Below are 19,216 nucleotides of genomic sequence, written 5' to 3' on the forward strand. Positions count from 1 at the left end.
GAAGAGTGACTACTCCAACCTTAGTGTTTTACCAATATGGAAACTGGGACCCAAGAACACACAAGTAGTAACAGAAGCAGGATTTGAAACACAGGACTCCAAACTCAGTGTGTGTTCTGTCTACTATGTTACACTGTGGTTTCACTTAATTGGTATATACTGCTAAAAAGAAAGGCTTTATTCCAAGTATTAGGTTGTAATGGCAATTATATTGCTAATATCTGTGTATAGTATTTCATCATTAAAGGGAACCATGATCCACAGTTTGTTTGGGTATATAATTCAGATAGTGTGCTACATCTTGGGTGTTCCAGGATTCTAAATACCAAGCTGGCCCAGGCAAATATGGCACTACAGTAGGGACAACCTGCTGTTTCATGCTTAAAAACCGATCAGTTCAATCAATTTACTACTCAAAATATTAACCTTGTTGGAAAAATGAACTAGGATGATTGACAAAAAATGGTGATTCATAGCACCTTTTATCTAACTCTAAGCACTATGAAACAAGAAAGCAGGGTTATCTAGCAAGGTAGACTAGAGATTTTAATACAAGGAAGTAACTTTGACTTCCTAGGTAACCATAAAAATTTGTTAGGATGAGACCCATGTCTGGAGGGGTTTACCCTAATGGGCTAGGCAAAAATCTTGATGGTGGGGAGGGAAGTTGTATCACATATTAAGAATATATATATACATATATAATATATATATATATATATATTGTGTGTGTGTGTGTGTGTGTGTGTGTGTGTGTGTGTAATAAATTTGGTCAAAGATAAACAGAACCAGAAACAGGAGCAACATTGTCCTGAGAGAATGTCCCGTACCACCTGGGTAAGAAAGAATAGAAGAGTTTGGGAACCAGGTCCCAGCTTTGCACAGAGATGTGATGTGGCAGTGATGAGGGGACTTTGATCACTCAGACATGTATTTGAGCTCTTTATTTACACAAAGCAAAGCCCTTAATAATTTTTTTATTTTTTTTTTAATTTTTAACATGTGTTTTTAAAACTTTGGGTTCCAAATTTTCTCCCTCCCTCCCTCCCCACCCACCCTCATTGAAAAGGCAAGCATCTTGATACAGGTTATAGATGTGTAGTCATGCAAAACACTTCCATAGTAGTCCTGTTGTGAAAAACTAAGTATATTTCTCTTCATCCTATCCTACCCCCCATTTATTCTAGTCTCTCTTTTGACCCTGCCCCTCCTCAGAAGTGTTTGCTTCTCATTATCCCCTCCCCCAATCTGCTCTCCCCTCTACCAACCCCCTGCTCTCTTGTCCCCTTCCCCCTTTATTTTCCTGTAGGGTAAGATAGATTTCCATACCCCATTGTGCATGTTATTCCCTCCTTAAAGCCAAATCCTGTGAGAATAAGATTCACTCATTCCCTCTCACCTTCTCCCATTTCCCCTCCATTGTAAAAGCCTTTTCTTGCCTGTTTCATGTGAGATGTTTTACCTCATTCTACTTCTCCCTTTCCTCTTCTCCCAGTATAATCCTCTCTCACCCCTTAATTTTATTTTCCAGATATCACCCCTTCATCTTCAACTCACCCTGTGCCCTCTATCTATGTATCTATACGTACATATAATTTTTTCCCTCCCACTACCCTAATACTGACAAAGGACTCATGAGTTACAAATATCATCTTTCCCTGCAGGAATGTAAACAGTTCAACCTTAATAGGTCTCTTATGATTTCTCTTTCCTCTTTACCTCCTTCATGTTTCACTTGAGTCTTGTATTTGAAGGTCAAATTTTCTATTCAGCTCTGGTCTTTTCCACAGGAATGCTTGAAAGTCCCCTATTTCATTGAATGACCATTTTTTACCCTGAAAGATTATACTCAGTTTTGCTGGGTAGGTGATTCTAGGTTGTAGTCCTATCTCCTTTGCCCTCCAGAATATTATATTTCATGCCCTGCGTGCCCTTAATGCATAAGCTGCTAAATCTTGTGTTATCCTGATTGTGTTTTCACAATACTTAAATTGTTTCTTTCTGGCTGCCTGCAATATTTTCTCCTTGACCTGGGAACTCTAGAATTTGGTTACAACTTTCCTAGGAGTTTTCCTTTGGGGATCTCTTTCAGGAGGTGATCAGTGGATTCTTTCATTTTTGTTTTTGTTTTTGTTTTGTTTTTACTTTTTTGGTTAGGCAATGGGGTTAAGTGACTTGCCCAGGGTCACACAGCTAGTAAGTGTCAAGTATTTGGTCTGAGACTGGATTTGAACTCAGGTCCTCCTGAATCCAGGGCTGGTGCTCTATCCACTGTACCACCTAGCTGCCCCATGGTGGATTCTTTCAATTTCTATTTTGCCCTCTGGTTCTAAAATATCAGGGCAGTTTTCCTTGATAATTTCTTGAAAGATGATGTCTAGGCTCTTTTTTTTGATCAGGGCTTTTAGAGAGTCCAATAATTTTTAAGTTCTCTCTCCTGGATCTATTTTCTAGGTCAGTTGTTTTTCCAAAGAGATATTTCACATTCTCTTCTATTTTTCATTCCTTTGGATTAGTGTTACAGTGCCTTGATTTCCCAAATTGTCACTAGCTTCCAATTTCTCCAATCTAATTTTTAAGGAAGTATTTTCTTCAGTAAGCTTTTGGACTTCCTTTTCCACTTGGCCAATTTTGCTTTTTAGGGCATTCTTCTCTTCATTGGCTTTTTGGACCTCCCTTGCTATTTGGGTTAGGCTATTTTTAAGGTGTTATTTTCTTCAGTATTTTTGGGGGTCTCCTTTAGCATCACTCTCAGTTTTTCCTCTACTTCCTCTTACTTGCTTCTCAAAATCCTTTTTGAGCTCTTCCATGGCCTGGGACCAATTCATATTTTTCTTGGAGGCTTTGGATGTACAAGCTTTGGCTTCGTTGTCTTCTTCTGGTTGTATGTTTTGATCTTCTTTGTCACCAAAGTAAGATAATACAGTCTGACTCTTTTTGCGCTGCTTGCTCATGATCTCAGTAAATTACTTGAGTTATAAACTTTTTTTTAAGGTAGGAGTCTGCTTCCAGTGTGGAGAATGTACTGTCCCAAGCTTCAGGGGTTTTGTGCAGCTGTGTTCAGAGATACTTCTAGGGACCTATAAATTTTCAGTTCTTCCAAGGTGCTATGATCAAGGGTGAGGTGATGACTCCTTTCCTGGCCTGTGCTCTGGTCTATGAGCACTCTTTTCTGTCTTGGAACTGTGAGGAGGGTTTCCTCTCCACAGCCACTACAAACTCCACCACACCAGGCCAGCATTCCTCCTCACCCCAGTACCGCCACCCAGAACTGTGACCCAGATCCAAGCATGGGCAAAGCAAGAGAATCCTGCACCAGCAGAGAGATCCCTGCAATCCCCCTCTGATCAGCCACTCAATTCCCCCTCAGTCTGTGGGCCAGAAGCTCAGGAAGCAGCTGCCGTCCCAAGGCCGCGCTCTGGGAATAGGGCTGGGACCCCACGCTCCTCTCTCACCACTGTAGAAACAGACTCTTCTCACTGACCTTCTAAGTTGTCTTTGGCGTTCATGGGTTGAGAAGTCTGGAAACCACCACAGCTGCCCGCGATTCAGTCCTCTGAGGCCTTGGCCTTCACGCCCACGCCGAACTGTGCTCCTCTCCCAGCCCGGTGCGATATACCTTTTTGATCAACCATCCAGGCTGTCTTTGGCTGGAACTTTGTTTCACTCTGTCTTTCTGTGGATTCTGCTGCTTTAGAATTTGTTTAGAGCCATTTTTTATAGGTATTTGGAGGGGTTTGGGGGAGAGCTCAAGCAAGTCACTACTTTTACTCCTCCATCTTGGCTCCGCGCCCATTAATAATTTCTTAACTTGACTATATAATAACATTCTCAAAAAGCAGCGAAACTAATGATGGAAATTTTTTCTTCTGGATCTGATTTGTAATTTTTTTTCTTTTTTTCTTATGAATTTAATAAAAATAAACATTTCAGGAAACAATTTTTTTTTACAGAAGTACATTAAATTTAACAAAGAAGTAGCCAAATTGCCTTATTTAGTTTTTAAGGCTCTCTACCATCTGCTTCTCTTCCTAGCTTTCCAGTCTTTTCACACTTGACTCCCTTCCATAAAGAGTGTAGTCCAGCAATACCAGACTAATTAAGCTGTTCTTTGTCCACAATACTTAATCTCCCATCTCTGTGGATTTGCACTAGCTTTCCTCTATGCTTGGAATGCTCGGCTTCCTCACTTCTACCTACCATCTTTGGCTTCTTTCAAGATCTGGCTCAAAAGTCATCTTCTGCAGGAGGCCTCCCTGGTCCCTCTGGCCACTTGAGCCTTCCTCTCTAAAGTTACCTTGCCTTTTTCTCTCTATGTATTTTATATATACTTATTTATTTAATGTTGTTTCTCCTATTAGTAGTTTTGGTTGTGCAAACTAAGTGGTTTAAAATATGCCCCAAAGGAAAAAAATGGATTTTTGAGCTGGTTTAAAAATCTACTTTGCAATCAGAAAATGTACATAAAGAGATCAATGTCAATTCAATTTAAAATAAAAATGTAGGAAGTTTTTGCTTTAGGTGGCAATCTATTGAAGATAGTAAATTTGTTATTCACAAATATATCTGATTATCATGTAAGTTGATAATATATTATATATGACATCTATTATAAGTATTATACATTATTATAAAGAAAAGCAAAACTAAATAAGAAAAATATTAATTTCAATTTTTAAGAATGGAAGTCAAATGCTGCCCCAAGGACATTCTAGAGGGGGAGACACCTAAGGAAAATATAGAATATGCTTTCCCCCTTCATAATATTTTCATCCAAGTCAAATCAACTTAAAGTAAACATTTAAGCAGAAAGAAAGTGAAACACGAAATGGTAAGAAATGAACATGAAAAAGGGAGTATGTGTATAGAAGGGACAATAATGTTCATCTAAGCTCCATTATTCTTGCTATCATTTTTCCCATTGTTCCAGTGTTCTCTTCTTGCTAGTGGAAGAATACATCCAGTGTATATTATAAAAGTAATATTCATCTTTAATTTTTTTTGGCCCTCTTTACCTCTCCTATAATTTAAGAACAAAACCCAACCTTTTAGACCCTGTTTTGACTCTATTATCAAAGTCAAGATATTTAAATTGTCAAACAAATCTATAATCTGATCAATTTGGCTCTTCTCCCCAGTGATGCAGACTACTATTCATCAGTGCCTGTCCATTCAATACCATCTAAGTGCTCTCATGAACACAGGGCATCCACCCAGTATGCTATAGCACACTCTCTTGGATTCTCCTCACATCACAAAAGTCCCAGTGGAGAACCCTGGGGGGAGGGGGGTTCCATCTCTTGCCTTTGCCATGTGACCAGCTTAACTTCTCTTTTTATCATACATTTCCTCGATATCTTTTACTCTTTTTCTTTGAAGTTCCTTATTGGTTATATGATGCATCCTGTTTTCACACACTATATGCCTCACCATTTCCCTCTATATAATATTAATTTTTAATCTTTAGAGAATGTTGGTTTTTAAACAATGGGGTTTTGTTCTCATTAAAGGTAAGATATTCTCACTATCATCGAATGGCATATTTTTTTAAAAATTATTCAAAGTAAGGAAAGTAGAAAGTTGAGAAAATTTTTACAGGCAGTGTTTCTCATAAAGGCCTCATTTCTCAACTATATAGAGAACTGAGTCAAATTTATAAGAATACAAGCCATTCTCCAATTGATAAATGGTCAAAGGATATGAGCAGGCAGTTTTCAGATGAAGAAATAAAAGCAATTTTTGGTCATATGAAAAAATACACTAAATCACTATTGATTAGAGAAATGCAAATTAAAACAACTCTGAGGTACCACATCACACCTGTTAGATCGCCTAATATGACAGAAAAGGAAAATGATAATTGTTGGAGAAGATGTGGGAAAATTGGAACAACAATGCATTGTTGGTGGAGTTGTGAACTGATCCAAACATTCTGGAGAACAATTTAGAAGTATGCCCAAGGGGGCATAAAACTATGCAAACCCTTTGATCCAACAATACCACTACTAGGTCTGTATCCCAAAGAGATTGTAAAAAAAGGGAAAAGCACCCACATGCACAAAAATATTTATAGGAGTTCTTTTTGTGGTGGCAAAGAATTGGAAATTGAGGGGATGCCTATCAATTGGGAAATGACTGAATAAGCTGTGGTGTGTGAATGTGATGGGATACTATTATTCTATAAGAAATGAGCAGGTGGATTTCAGAAAAACCTGGAAAGACTTATATGAACTGATGGTGGTAAAAGTGAGCAGGACCAGGAGAACATTGTACACAGCAGCAGCCACATTGTGCAATGATCAACTATGATGGACTTAGCTCTTTTCAGCAATACAACAATCCAAGACAATTCCAAATGACTTGTGACGGAAAATGCTATCCACATCCACAGAAAGAACAATGGAGTCTGAATGCATCAAAACATACTATTTTCACTTTTTTTCTTTCTTGTGGTTTTCCCCTTTTGTTCTGAATCTTCTTTTACAACATGACTAATTTGGAAATGTGTTTAACATGATTGTACATGTATAACCTATATCAAATTGCTTGCTGTCTTGGGGAGGGATGAGGGAAGGGAGGGAGAAAAATTTGGAACTCAAAATCTTATAAAAATGAATGTTGAAAACTATCTTTATATGTAATTAGAAAAAAATAAAATGTTCTTAAGTACAAAAAATTATTCTAAGTTTTAAAGAATAAAATTAAAGTTTTCCTTCTTTGGCTAAGATTTTTTAATTGTCTCATAATTTTACTCTACATTTCCTGAATTTTAAGTGATGAAAGTAAAGACTATTGAAGTTGCTTTCCTTAAAAGGAGATTTTGGGTTTTCAATGATGTGGAAAAATGTTTTTTTGTCTAATCATTAACTAACTATACAATAAATCAATTTATTATATTAGAAAGAAGAAATTTTAAAATATGGCACACATGGATGGGCCAACATCACAACCTATTATTTGAATGCATATGTCATTTATTTAGTTGAGTTTGTAATATATTTAATCAGATAACCTGTTTGCAAGATGAGATTTGGTGGTTTGAAATGAGTTCATTTCTGCCTGTGATTAGCTAGTAATTTGAGAATAATTATTAGTTATTTTGCCATGTAGATATTAATTTATTTGTTTACCTCAAAAGGACTGTTGGTGGTATTCCTTCTGCTCACATTTTCAATAAAATAATGCCTAAGAGCATTCACAGAACTTTCTTCTCACTCTACGGTTATCACTGGACAGTAGAAATTCCCATGGTGCATTTTACACTTAACAAGCTGCAGAAAGAGCAAAGTGATCATTCCAATGAATTCCTATCTGAAAACTGTACATGTTACCTTGAGGATGCTGTTGTGAATGACTCTAATCTGCGATTTATGTTGACAAAATTAACATTTCACTGACGTGACTATTTGATAGGGCATTTTGAAGATGTTTTCATCACAATGTCTTTTTCTCTGCATTTACCAGTGCTGCCGCTGAAGCTGACGCTGTTGACGCCTTAATAAATATCTTAAGTTGTAAGAGAGAGAAGGCCGTCGCCAACGCTGCCACAGTGCTGACAAACATGGCTACTCAGGAGTCCCTGCGCATGGTGATGCAGGGCCGTGACGTCATGCAGGCCATTATCCAGCCTCTGAGCTCTTCCAACCCCTTTGTCCAGAGTAAAGCAGCTCTCACTGTAGCCGCGGTGGCCTGTGACGTGGATGCAAGGATTGAGGTGACGATTTTAGTACTCTTCATTCCAATTCACCTGTTCAGCACCTTTTGAGAGACTGACATACTTCTTTGTAAAATGTGCCTTAGAATCACAGAATTAAGAGCTGGCATAGACCTTACAGATTCTCCATATTGTACTTAGGAGAAAAACAAGGCTTGGAGAGGTCTCTCCGCCGGTTGTAAACAGGAGTGCCGGGAGTCAAACACACACACTCTCTGACTAGATATTTGCTATTTCCCCCCGTTATACTCTGCTGCCTGCCTCTCAAAATCTCAGCTAAAAATCACAAACCTGGTCTCATATTTTACAGGGAAAAAATGGAGGCCATCCTCCATGAGCTCCCTCTTCTTCGCTGTTCCTCATCTCCTATCACTCAGGAGAGTGCCTTCTGCCACCATTTCCTCCTTCACCCCTGTCTCACATGTGGCCTTGCTCCTTGCCAAGGCCATTCCTTCTCCTTGCTTGAGGGATCTCATTCCGTCCCACCTCCTGCAGCAGATTGACCCTTCTCTCTGTCGTCCGTCACTTATTTTCAATCTCTCCTTCTCTATTGGCTCATTTCTTACTGTGTAAAAATATGCCCATGTCTCCTCTGAAGTGAAAAAGTCCCTTACTTGGTTCTTTCATCCTCGCTAACTCTCAGTCCTGTATCTTTTATGTCCTTTGTAGTTAACCTCCCCAGTGCCTCTGATTTCTCTCCTCGTACTCTCTCCTTAACCCCTTACAATTCAGCTTCCAGTCTTCCCATTCCACTGAAACTGTTCTCCCCGAAGTTACTACTGATTTCTCAGTCGCCAAATCCAATGGCCTTTTCTCACTCCTTTTCTTCCCTTGATCTCTCTGAAGCCTTTTAACATTGTTAATCACTCTCTCTTCCCTGATACTCTCTTCTCTCTAGGGACATCATTTTCTCCAGATTCTCCTCTCATCTATCAGACTGCTCCTTCTCTATCTCCTTTGCTGGATCTTTCTCTCCAGAGCACATCCTCTAGCATTAGGTGTCCCTCAGGATTCTGTCCTGGACCTTCTTCTCTTCTTCCTCTATACTACTTCACTTGGTGATCTCATCGCCTTTCACGGATTTAATTACCCTCTCTATGTTTCTCATACATGCTTATATTGCCCCAAACTCTGCTGACCTTCAATTGCTCATCTCCAACTGTCTTTCAGAAGTCTCAAGCTGAATGTCCAGTAGACATCTAAAACTCAACATGTCTGAAACAGAACACATTATTTCTCCCCTAAACCCTCCTCCTACCCTTCCTACCTTCCCTGTTATTGTAGAGGGCAGCCCCTTTCCCAGTCCCTCAGTCTCACAACCTAGGAGTTATCCTGGATTTCTCACTATTGCACACCTACATCATCCAAACTCTTTTCAAGGCCTGTTGATTTCTTCTTTGCAACATCTTTTGAATATATCCCTTTCTCTCCTTTGACATTGCCATTACCCTGATGAAGGCCTGTCACCTCACGGCCAGAATATTGCAATAGCCTGCTGGTGGGTTGGCCTGGCTCAGTCTCTCCTCACTCCAATCCAATCTATCTTCCATTCAGCCACTAAAGTGATTTTCCTAGAATGAAGGTCTGATCATGCCATTCCCCTACTCAATAAACTCCAGTGGCTCCTTACCTCCATGGTCAAATGCAAAATATTTTGTTTGGCATTCAAAGCCCTTCATAACCTAGCCACCTATTACCTCTCCAGTCTCCCTATGCCCTTATATGTGCTCTTCAGTCCAATGATACTGGCCTACTGGCTATTCCACAGACAAGAGAGGCCATCTCTCAGCTCCAGGAATTTTCTCTGGCTGTCCTCCAGGCCTGCAATACTCTTCCCTCCTCATCTCCACCTACTGACCTCCCTGGCTTCCTTTAAGATCCAACTACAATCTCACCTTCTATAGGAAGCCTTCCCCAACCCCTCTTAATTCCAGTGCTTTCCCCCTATTATTTATTTCCCTTTTAACCTGTATATAGCTTGCTTTGTACATATTGTTTGCATGTTCTCTCTCTCATTAGATTGCAAATTCCTGGAGGGCAGGGACTCTTCACCTCTTCTTGTATCCCTGGTGCTTAGCACAATGCCTGGCACATAGTAGACACTTAATAAATGTTTATTGAATTGAATTGATTGGTTTGGAACAGGGGAGGTAGCTGGGCTTCTGTAGAATGGCTGTGTCTGACTACTCACTGGTGTTGAGAGGTAAAACAACAACAGATTATGATCAGATGAAGGAATTTTGGAGTTCGTAAATGTGGAAGTGGGACACTTATGGGTGATGACAGGATCAAGCCTACATCCCTGAGTTACTGATGCCATCCCTCTGTTAATTATCTCCTATTCCTATTTCTGGATAGAGCTTGTTTGTATTTATTTGTTTACATCCTGTCTCCACCATTAGATTGTAAGATCCTTGAGCACTGTCTTTGGCCTCCTTTTATATCCCCAGTACTGTCTAGCACATAGACGTCACTTAATAAATCTTTATTGATTGGTTGATTGATTAAATAGTCCATTCAGAATAACTACAGAACATATAAAATATTTAGAAGTCTACTTACTAAAACACAGGTAGGTGAATTTAGCATAGTGCCTGGCCCCATAGTAGGCACTTAATAAATATTTATTGACTGACTAATTGACCAAGACATAAATAGGAACTGGCAAAATCAACTACAAAATAGTTTTTACAGAGATAAAGTCAGACTTAAATAATTTAAGACATATTAATTGCCTATGGTTGGGCTGTAATAATACACATCTATTGTTCAGTTGTTTTCAGTTGTGTCTGACTCTTCACGACCCCATTTGGGGTTTTCTTGGCCAACATGCTGGAATGGTTTGCCATTTCCTTCTCCAGCTCATTTCACAGCTGAGGAAACTGAGGCAAATGGGGTTAAGTGACTTGCCCAGGGTCACACAGTTAGTAAATGTCTGAGACCAGATTTGAACTCAGGAAGATGAGTCTTCCTGACTCCAAGCCGGGCACTCTGTCCACTGTACCACCTAGCTGCCCCCCAACAATATACTTTATTGTCAGTATATAATATATAATGTACTAAAGTGTTTATTCTCCTAATTTTTTTCCTTCAGAGCTCTCGTTTCCTTTCTAGTTTTTCATAGCTTTCATTTCCTTTACATGATCATTGAAAAATTCATGCTTTATTTCAGAAATTAAGCAGAGCTTCTGTAAAATCTCTGACTTATTTTTGGTGGCTTTGTTTGTAAATGTTGGGGGTTTGTTTTCTTCTTCTGGGTTTGTGTTTTTGATGTCTTTGCTTCCACGGTACTTTCAGCCTTACTTTCTGAATTGAAAGGAATAGTAAGGCCTTCCCTGGCACTGCTATGTACCTCTAGGACCTCACGAGGGCCTTGTAGCCAGCTTACTGAACCCAGTTGCAAGGGTAGGGGGCAGTGAAGGACCAATGATATGACTCTAGGGTGATTGAGGGGTAGAGAGCTCTGCATGGTCTGATCCAGAGTACACCTTAAGTGTTGCCTTCCTAGTCTTAGTCCTGAAGGCTTTGGATCCTGCTTGGAGGTCAAAGTGGCACAACTGTATGCTTTAGGCATTGTTGGTTAGAGCCTCTGCTCCACTCCCAGTTCACTACCCCAAAATATAGCTGCAGGCAACCCTGGCTTGTTCTGGTCTTGGAGCCAGAAGGCTTCCTCCTCGGCCATACTTTTCTGGCTGGAACCCTTCCCCCATACCCACAGGCTTCTGGCTCTCTCTTTGTGTGTATCTAAGTTGGCAAAATACACTTATTGTAGTTTCTCCTTGGATTTCTTGATCATTCTTCAGTCTGGTTTTTTTTTGTTTGTTTGTTTGTTTTTTAATATTTGCTGCCACAATCATGAGAAAGCTGGCCATTTCTGATTCTTCCTACTCTGTCATCTTGAAGACAGCCTGAGTTGGTATCTTTCTATACTTGTGGAGCCTTTCCTTAAATACCCTGGGGATTTCATATTAATTGTTAAATTAATATATCTTATTGCGCCCCTTCTAAAAATTAGGATGCAATGGAAGAGATCTTGGATTCCTTTAAACCTTTGGGTTTAAATGATTTCACTTTATTTCATATGGAGGTACTGCTTGGGCTGTGAATATCTTCATAATGCGCAAGTCTAAAATGAGGTCATTCAGGCAACAGGTTTTGCAAATTTTAAAGAACTACATTGGTACCAGTTATCTCATATATACCAGACTGACAAATTAAACACGATGACACTCCAGATCCCACAACAACCACTAACGCTTCTCCCCTCCCAGTTCTAGCCCTCCCTTCCCCACTTAGCAAAAATGATAAAAATGGTGAATTGTCAGGACCAATATTTCCTTCTTTCCCTTTCCTAGGTTCATGCACATTCATGAGCTTTTCTTTTCCTCTGGCTCAATTAAGTCCACTTCATCTAGCCTGTGTATGTGTGTATCAGTGTATATACACACAAACATATTACATCCACATGCACATTTATACAAACACATTCCTTTCATATATATGCAAATACACATTCTCTTTGTGTGTGTATATATGTATATGAATATATATGCATACATATACATACCTAGACATGTATTCTCTTTCACCTTGTTCTGCATTCTCCACCTTTCTTGCTGAAGAAAAGCTCTTCTCACTCTCACTATTTAAATTTTCCTTCAAGATTGGAAAAAACCCTCAATTTCATTGTTTTCTTTATCTAACTGATAATTTTACATTCTATTGTTTCTCACGAACGTATTATATAATCAGCTATATTATTGATCAAATGGACTCTTTTGACTGAACCTAGAAGTCTATCCATCATTTATGCCCTGATTCTATGGAAAGCATCTCTACAATGGAGGTAATACTATTTGCACTGCCATCTATAAGATGTGGAAAATAATATTTGCACTACTTACCTTAAAGTATATAAGGAAAATATCATATAAATGTGAGTTGTTGTTATGGAATTCATTATGATGTATTAATATATTTTGCATTGGTCCAGACACTTATTAAACACCTGAACAAATCTACCACAAATTCATTTTCCCCAATACAGTTAAGCAAAAATACTTAATGCAGTGATTGTAATAATAATAGTTGATATTTACATAGCACTTTTAAGTTTCGCAAAGTCCTTTACATATATTATCTTATTTGACCCTCATAAAAACTCTATAAAGTAGGTGCCATTATCATTCCCAACTTAGAGATGAGGAACTGAGTCTGAGAGAAGTTAACTGACTTGCCCAGGGTCATGGGTGTAGTTATAATAAGTGTGTGACTCGGGATTTGAACCTAGGTCTTTGTGACTCTGAGTCCACCACTCTCCCCATTACACCACACTGACCACAAGATTAAACATCACTGACTCCTCTTATAGTTTAACATTTGTTAACAGAAGGGAAAGATGTATGATTTCATTGTGATAATACGTTACTGTTGTCCATGTTACTTGGGAGGGAGTATTGTGTAGCAAACACCGTCCGATTTAGAGTCAGGAGGAACCTGGGTTCAGATCCTAAGAGCCTCTGACACATGTTAGCTGTGCTATCATAGGCAAATCTCTTAATCTTTCTTAGTTCCCTCACCTCTGAAATGCAAGTGAGGATATCTGTAGTGCCATTTCACCTAGTTGTCATGTGAATTAAATGAGAAAATTTAAACAGTGCTTGAAAAACCTGAAAGTGCTCTATTAATCTCAGCTCTTCCTTAACCTGAGCTGTGTTGTACTTTGTTATTTTCTTCATTTACATTGTAGTTACTGTGTCTATTTTTCTTCTGGCCCTTCATTCTTCATCCTGTATCACTTCATACAAGACTTTCCACATAGCTCTGAAATTTTTCTATTTTCATTATGGTCTAATGTTATTCCATCATATTCATATACCTCGGTTTGTCCAGCCATTCATGAATTGTTGGGTAGATATTTTGTTTGTGGCTTTTATTACAATTTTGTTTCTGTTTAACATACTTGTAAGTATGGGTCTTTTTCTTATTTTCATTAACTTCCTTAAGGTATAAATAGGATTGTTGTATATCAAAGGGTAAAAAAAATTCAGTAACTTTTCTTACTTACTTCCAAATTGTTTTCTTGAACACTTTCAATGTGGTTGAGGAAACAAAGGTTTGAGGTTCCAAGCATATCGATTTATTAAGTAATGTATGCCAACTTCATAACAAATTGTGACCAGGCATCCTCAGCGTTGGCACCGGGACCCAAATATACAGGGAGACAAATTTTATGCATTAAAAACAATTAATCAAATAAGATTAATTAATTAAAAGAAAACAATCAACCAGGATACAAAATGTGGTAATCTGCCTTCTAATTGGAGGAGAGATGAGGGACTTTCTAGATTGGGAGGGGGAGAGTGAACAGATGCAATTCCCTGATATCAGAAAAAGACGTCCCATGCCTCCAAGTGTCTGTATTCAATCAGAGGAAAATGGAAATAATAACTGATTGACGAGTATGGGGTCAGTTTTCAGATAAGACACATGGGTTGCTTGAGATGTATAATTGTGAGAAAATTCCTTGTATCAGTCTTAGGATCTGACTGGGTTTCTTGTCAGCATAACTTAGTCCTTGGTTAAGGGTCTCTAAGCAGCAGGTAGATTGTGGTCCAGCTTTCCAGCCATGCAGGGCTAGGTTCAAACAATGTAATAAAGGTTTCTCACACTTCCCATAACTGAATAAAATTTTCTCATAAGACAGAAATTGGACTAGACCCATAACTGAATAGAAAGGGACCTGAGCTAGCTCTGGAATCAAGTCACAAGATGGAGTCACTACGGTTGACTCAATTCCCATTACCACTTGTTGTTCTTATTCCCACAGTAAGGATATACAGCTCCACCAGCAATGTATTAGTGCCTGTCTACCTATAACCCTTCCAACATTTTATTTTTCCATCTATTACGTAGGTATGCAGTTTATGTATGCTATTTTAATTTGTATATAACTTTGAACAATTTCTTACATGAATCATAGACGTAGACTTTGAGCTAAAAGGGACTACTACTGTTGTTCAGTCACTTCTGTTATGTCTGACTCTTCATGATACCATTTGGGGTTTTCCTGGCAGATACTGGAGTGGTTTGCCATTTCCTTCTCCAGCTCATTTTACAGATGAGAAAACTGAGGCAAACAGGGTTAAGTGACTTGCTTAGGGTCACATAGCTAGTCAGTATCTAAAACCAGATTTGAATTCAGAAAGATGAATCTTTACTCCCTCACTTTAATCATGAGGAAACTGAGGCCAGGGAGCTTTTGAAGCCAATTCATTTTCTCCAAAGCTAGTCATATGGTATTTGATAGTTTGCATTTGTTCTTTTGTAAATAGTTTGCACATTATTTTCTTATCTATGAGAATACTTACAGATTCATTAGCACTTCCACATCGATTCTGATTGTCAGACTTTTTATCAAAGGTGTTTAATGAAAAACATTTTCTTTTTTTTAAACATTTTCTTTTTCAATCCATATTTCTCTTCCTATTGTAGCTGCATTGCCCTTTGCTTATGAAAAAGCTTTTTAATTTTATATAATCAAAATGTTTACCCTGCTTACGGTTATGGAAGATATGTTCTCTATTTTTGTGTGTGTGTGGCATAACTTTTTATATGTAGATCACTTATCTATTAGAAATTTTTTGTGGCAGCTAGGTAGCACAGTGCAGAGCACCGAGCCTGAAGTCTGGTCAACTTGAATTCAAATTCTGCCTCAGTCCCTCACCAGCTGTGTGGCCCTAAGTAAGTCACTTCACTTCTCTCAGTCTCAGTTTTCTCATCTGTAAAATGAGGATAATAATAGCACCCTCCTGACAAAAAGTTGTAATGAGGATCAAATGAGATGACATATATGAAGTGATCTGCAAACCTTAAAGTACTACAAAAATGTTAGCTAACATCTCATCAGATTGTTTTCCTAACAGTTCTAATTGAAGAGTCTCTTTCCTAATAGATTTTATTGTGGAAATTATCAAATGCTAGATTGCTATACATATATATTTCTAGGTAAGGCTATTCTAATGATCTGGTTTGATATATGTATTTTAACCCGAACCAGGCAGTTTTGATAATTGTTGCTTGTAATATGACAATGACAGCAAGTAATGCCAACTCTCCTCCTTTACCTACTATTTCTATTTATAATCTTGGCCTCCCCCATATGAATTTTATTATTATTATTGTGAATTTTATTCATTATTCCTTTGTGATTTGATTGATATAACACAAAATCTAAAAAGATTGAGCATAATATTTATGATGTTATATTTGGCCTAGGCATGAATATTGGCTATATGTCCCTTTAATGAGGTCTTAATATATTTATATGAAAAAATTTTGTAGTTACATTAACATTTATATAGTGCTTACTATGTGCCAGACACTAAGTGCTTTACAATTATTATCTTATTTGATCCTCACAATAATAGTAGGTATATTATTATCCCCATTTTACATTTGAGGAAACTGAGGCAAACAGAGGTTAAGTGACTTGCCCAGTGTCATACACTAATAAGTGTCAGAACTCAGGTATTCCTGATTCCATGCCCAGTGCTCTATCTACTGTACCACCTGGCTGGTTCTAAATCTTCCCTGTTTCTTAAGAGGTTAACTTCTAGATATTTAATGTATTTTGTTGTTAAATTATTAACAATTTTTTCTTTCTCATTCTGTTGATTCTTGTTAATATTATAGAGAAGTAATGATGATTTTTTACAGCTTTTTTTGTATTCTGTTTTGCTAAAAGCATTATTTCTTGTTGATTCTTCAAGGTTTTTTAAGTAAAATATTATATGTTTGCAAATATCTTTTTGTTTGCTTACACTTAATCACTTGATTTCTTTTTCTTGTCTTATTTCTATAGCTAGTATTTATAATATTATGTCAAATAATGGAGGAGACTGTGGGATTCCTATCTTCACCTCTTATCTTATTGAGGCAGTTTCTGGTATTTATCCATTAAAATGATGCCAGCTCTTAATTTTAAGTAAATGTGTTTGATTAGAATAAGGAACAGTAATTTTATTTTTATGAGTTTAATTACTTTTAACATAAGCAAGTGCTACATTTTGTTCAAAGCTTTGTCTGCTTCTATTGATATGACATATGGATCTTTGATTAGAAGAATGGTAATGCCCTGAACAGAACTAGGGAAGTTAGAAGAAAAGATAGGTTTTGGGGGGAAAGATAATAAATCTACTAAAGCAAAGAGGGATTTCATATACTTCTCTGGAGGTAATACTCAAGTGATGAAAGCATGGCTCCTTGAAGTGTGGAAATAATTGTAATAGTTTCATTTTTGTTGGTGAAAACTTTTAACAATCTAACTATTCTCAGTTATGGGTGTATCTTGAAGAAAAGAGAATTCTTTTTAAAGGTTAATAAATACTCAGTGAATTACTTTTCCCTCTTATTTTTAGTTTAAAAATGCAGGTGGACTTGAACCACTTGTGGAATTGCTACACTCAAATAATGATGAAGTCAGAAGACAAGCTAGCTGGGCTGTGATGGTTTGTGCAAGTGACGAGCCAACATCTGTTGAATTATGCAAACTAGGGTAAGAAGTTGTTTCTTTTTTTTGTCATTTTGATAGAGATGTTTAACAACTTATCTAAATGTCAAGAATGTAGTTCTTAAATTATAGATGTATACTAACTTCAAAAATTGTATTTACTTTTAAAGTGGTTCAAATTTTCACTGTTGGGGGCAGCTAGGTGGCACAGTGGATAGAGCACTAGCCCTGGAGTCAGGAGGACCTGAGTTCAAATCTGGCCTCAGGCACTTGACACTTACTAGCTGTGTGACCTTGGGCAAGTCACTTAACCCCATTGCCTAGCCAAAGAAAAATCAAAACTTCACTGTTTACATAGTGACATAAATGGTAGATAAGGAACAACATGAAATATGTCCAAATGAGTAAAAAGTAGATTAAATAAGCATGATAGTTTACAGTCACATGCTTTTTTAAGCATAGCATTGTTTAGTCCACGTTTGACAATTTACACAAATAAAGATTTACTTAAATAAGTGGTAGGATATATAAATTTGAAACAAACATCTTATTCTTTAAACTTATGGAAGCAAATACTGTAAAGACAGAAGCATGGATTGAACATTAAGAAACAAACTCTCCATCCCCAAGGAAGTGGACCAACTCTCCACATACTTCACTGTACCCCTTTAAACAGCAGAGCACTCAGGAACTATGCATGTCTATGCATCATCAGTATGGTGATAAAGTAATAGTACCTAAGAATTTGCTCACAGGGAAATATTTTCCCCATTTTCTCAAAAATAGATTCCCTCAGCTTTGCCAGGGATTCTTCCACATCAGCTGAAGAACTTGTTACCTCATGATTACTACTTCCCTGGCTGTCCTCTCTGGCTGTCCTCTCCGTAGCATCTTGAACCACTCACTTTCTATCAGCTCCTTCCTTCATGCCTTTAATGTATTCACACACACACACACACACACACACACACACCTTAAAATAAAAACAAACAAACAAAACTTCTGCTACCTCTGCCAAACACCAAATACCAGTCCACCAGTTCAATTTCCTAAGGGTCTTCTAATAGTTCTAAGGTTTATCTCAAATGTACACTCTGTTTTTTCATCTCTGTTTCTCCACAGATTCTCTTTTTAATCATCTGAATTGCAAAATGCTTGGCACATGGTATAGGTGTTTAATAAATGCTAATTGATTGCTTGATTGATTTATTTAGCACCTGCTATGTGTAGGATACTATACTAGATACTAGGAGATAAACAAAATTTAATTAGGTACTTTCCTTGTCCTCATGGAACTTATATTCTAATAGCTTAATATATGACAGACTGATGACTGTAATAAAATAATACATCATGAGTGCATGAGAGAGGTGCATGTCACTATGTCATATTTATTTCCACATGGTTGCTACCAGTGGAGATTGGGGGAGATAAGTCCAGGTTCTCTGCAAAAGATGATATTTGAGGGTAACCTCTGGATGGAGGGGAAGACATTCCAAGCAAAAGAAAGAACATGAACAAATATTGAGGAAGGAGAATGTAAGGCAGATTGTGACGAGGAGGACAATAAATAGTCCAGTTTGGCCAAAGCATAAAGTGATATGACTGAAGCTGGGAGAGGCAAAGTACTAGCAGCTTAAGACAAAGGACAGAAAAATTTGCATTTTATTTGTTAGACAGTAGAGAACCACTAAAGATTTTTAAATTCTTTAAAAATTTTTAATTTTTTAGCAAATGTGAGTGTGACATAACCACATTCTCACATGAGGAAGACTGTTTTGGCAAAAGAATGAAAAATAGATTGAAAGGGTAAAAATAGTAGGGAAAGGAAGACCCATTTGGAGTCTATTACAATAGACTAGGAGGACCTAGATTAGGGGAATAACAGCAAGAAAAGAAAATATGCTATTGAGGCAAGAGATATTGTAGAAATATAATCAATAGGACATGATTATCAATTAGATATGAGAGGTGAGGTAGAGAAAAGAAAC

The 19,216-nt window shown here is 37.7% G+C and overlaps 1 protein-coding gene across 1 annotated transcript in view; it reads left to right on the forward strand.

Moving 5' to 3' along the window:
• ARMC3 (armadillo repeat containing 3) overlaps positions 1–19,216 on the forward strand; it is a 129,808-nt gene that overhangs the window by 74,750 nt on the left and 35,842 nt on the right. Inside the window, exons 11-12 of the mRNA XM_027847901.1 lie at positions 7,465–7,714; positions 17,134–17,270. Coding sequence (XP_027703702.1) covers positions 7,465–7,714; positions 17,134–17,270 — 387 coding nt within the window. The remainder of the gene's footprint in view (positions 1–7,464; positions 7,715–17,133; positions 17,271–19,216) is intronic.

Source organism: Vombatus ursinus, unplaced genomic scaffold (genome assembly GCF_900497805.2).
Source record: "Vombatus ursinus unplaced genomic scaffold, bare-nosed wombat genome assembly UNPS02005459.1, whole genome shotgun sequence".
NCBI lineage: Eukaryota > Metazoa > Chordata > Mammalia > Diprotodontia > Vombatidae > Vombatus > Vombatus ursinus.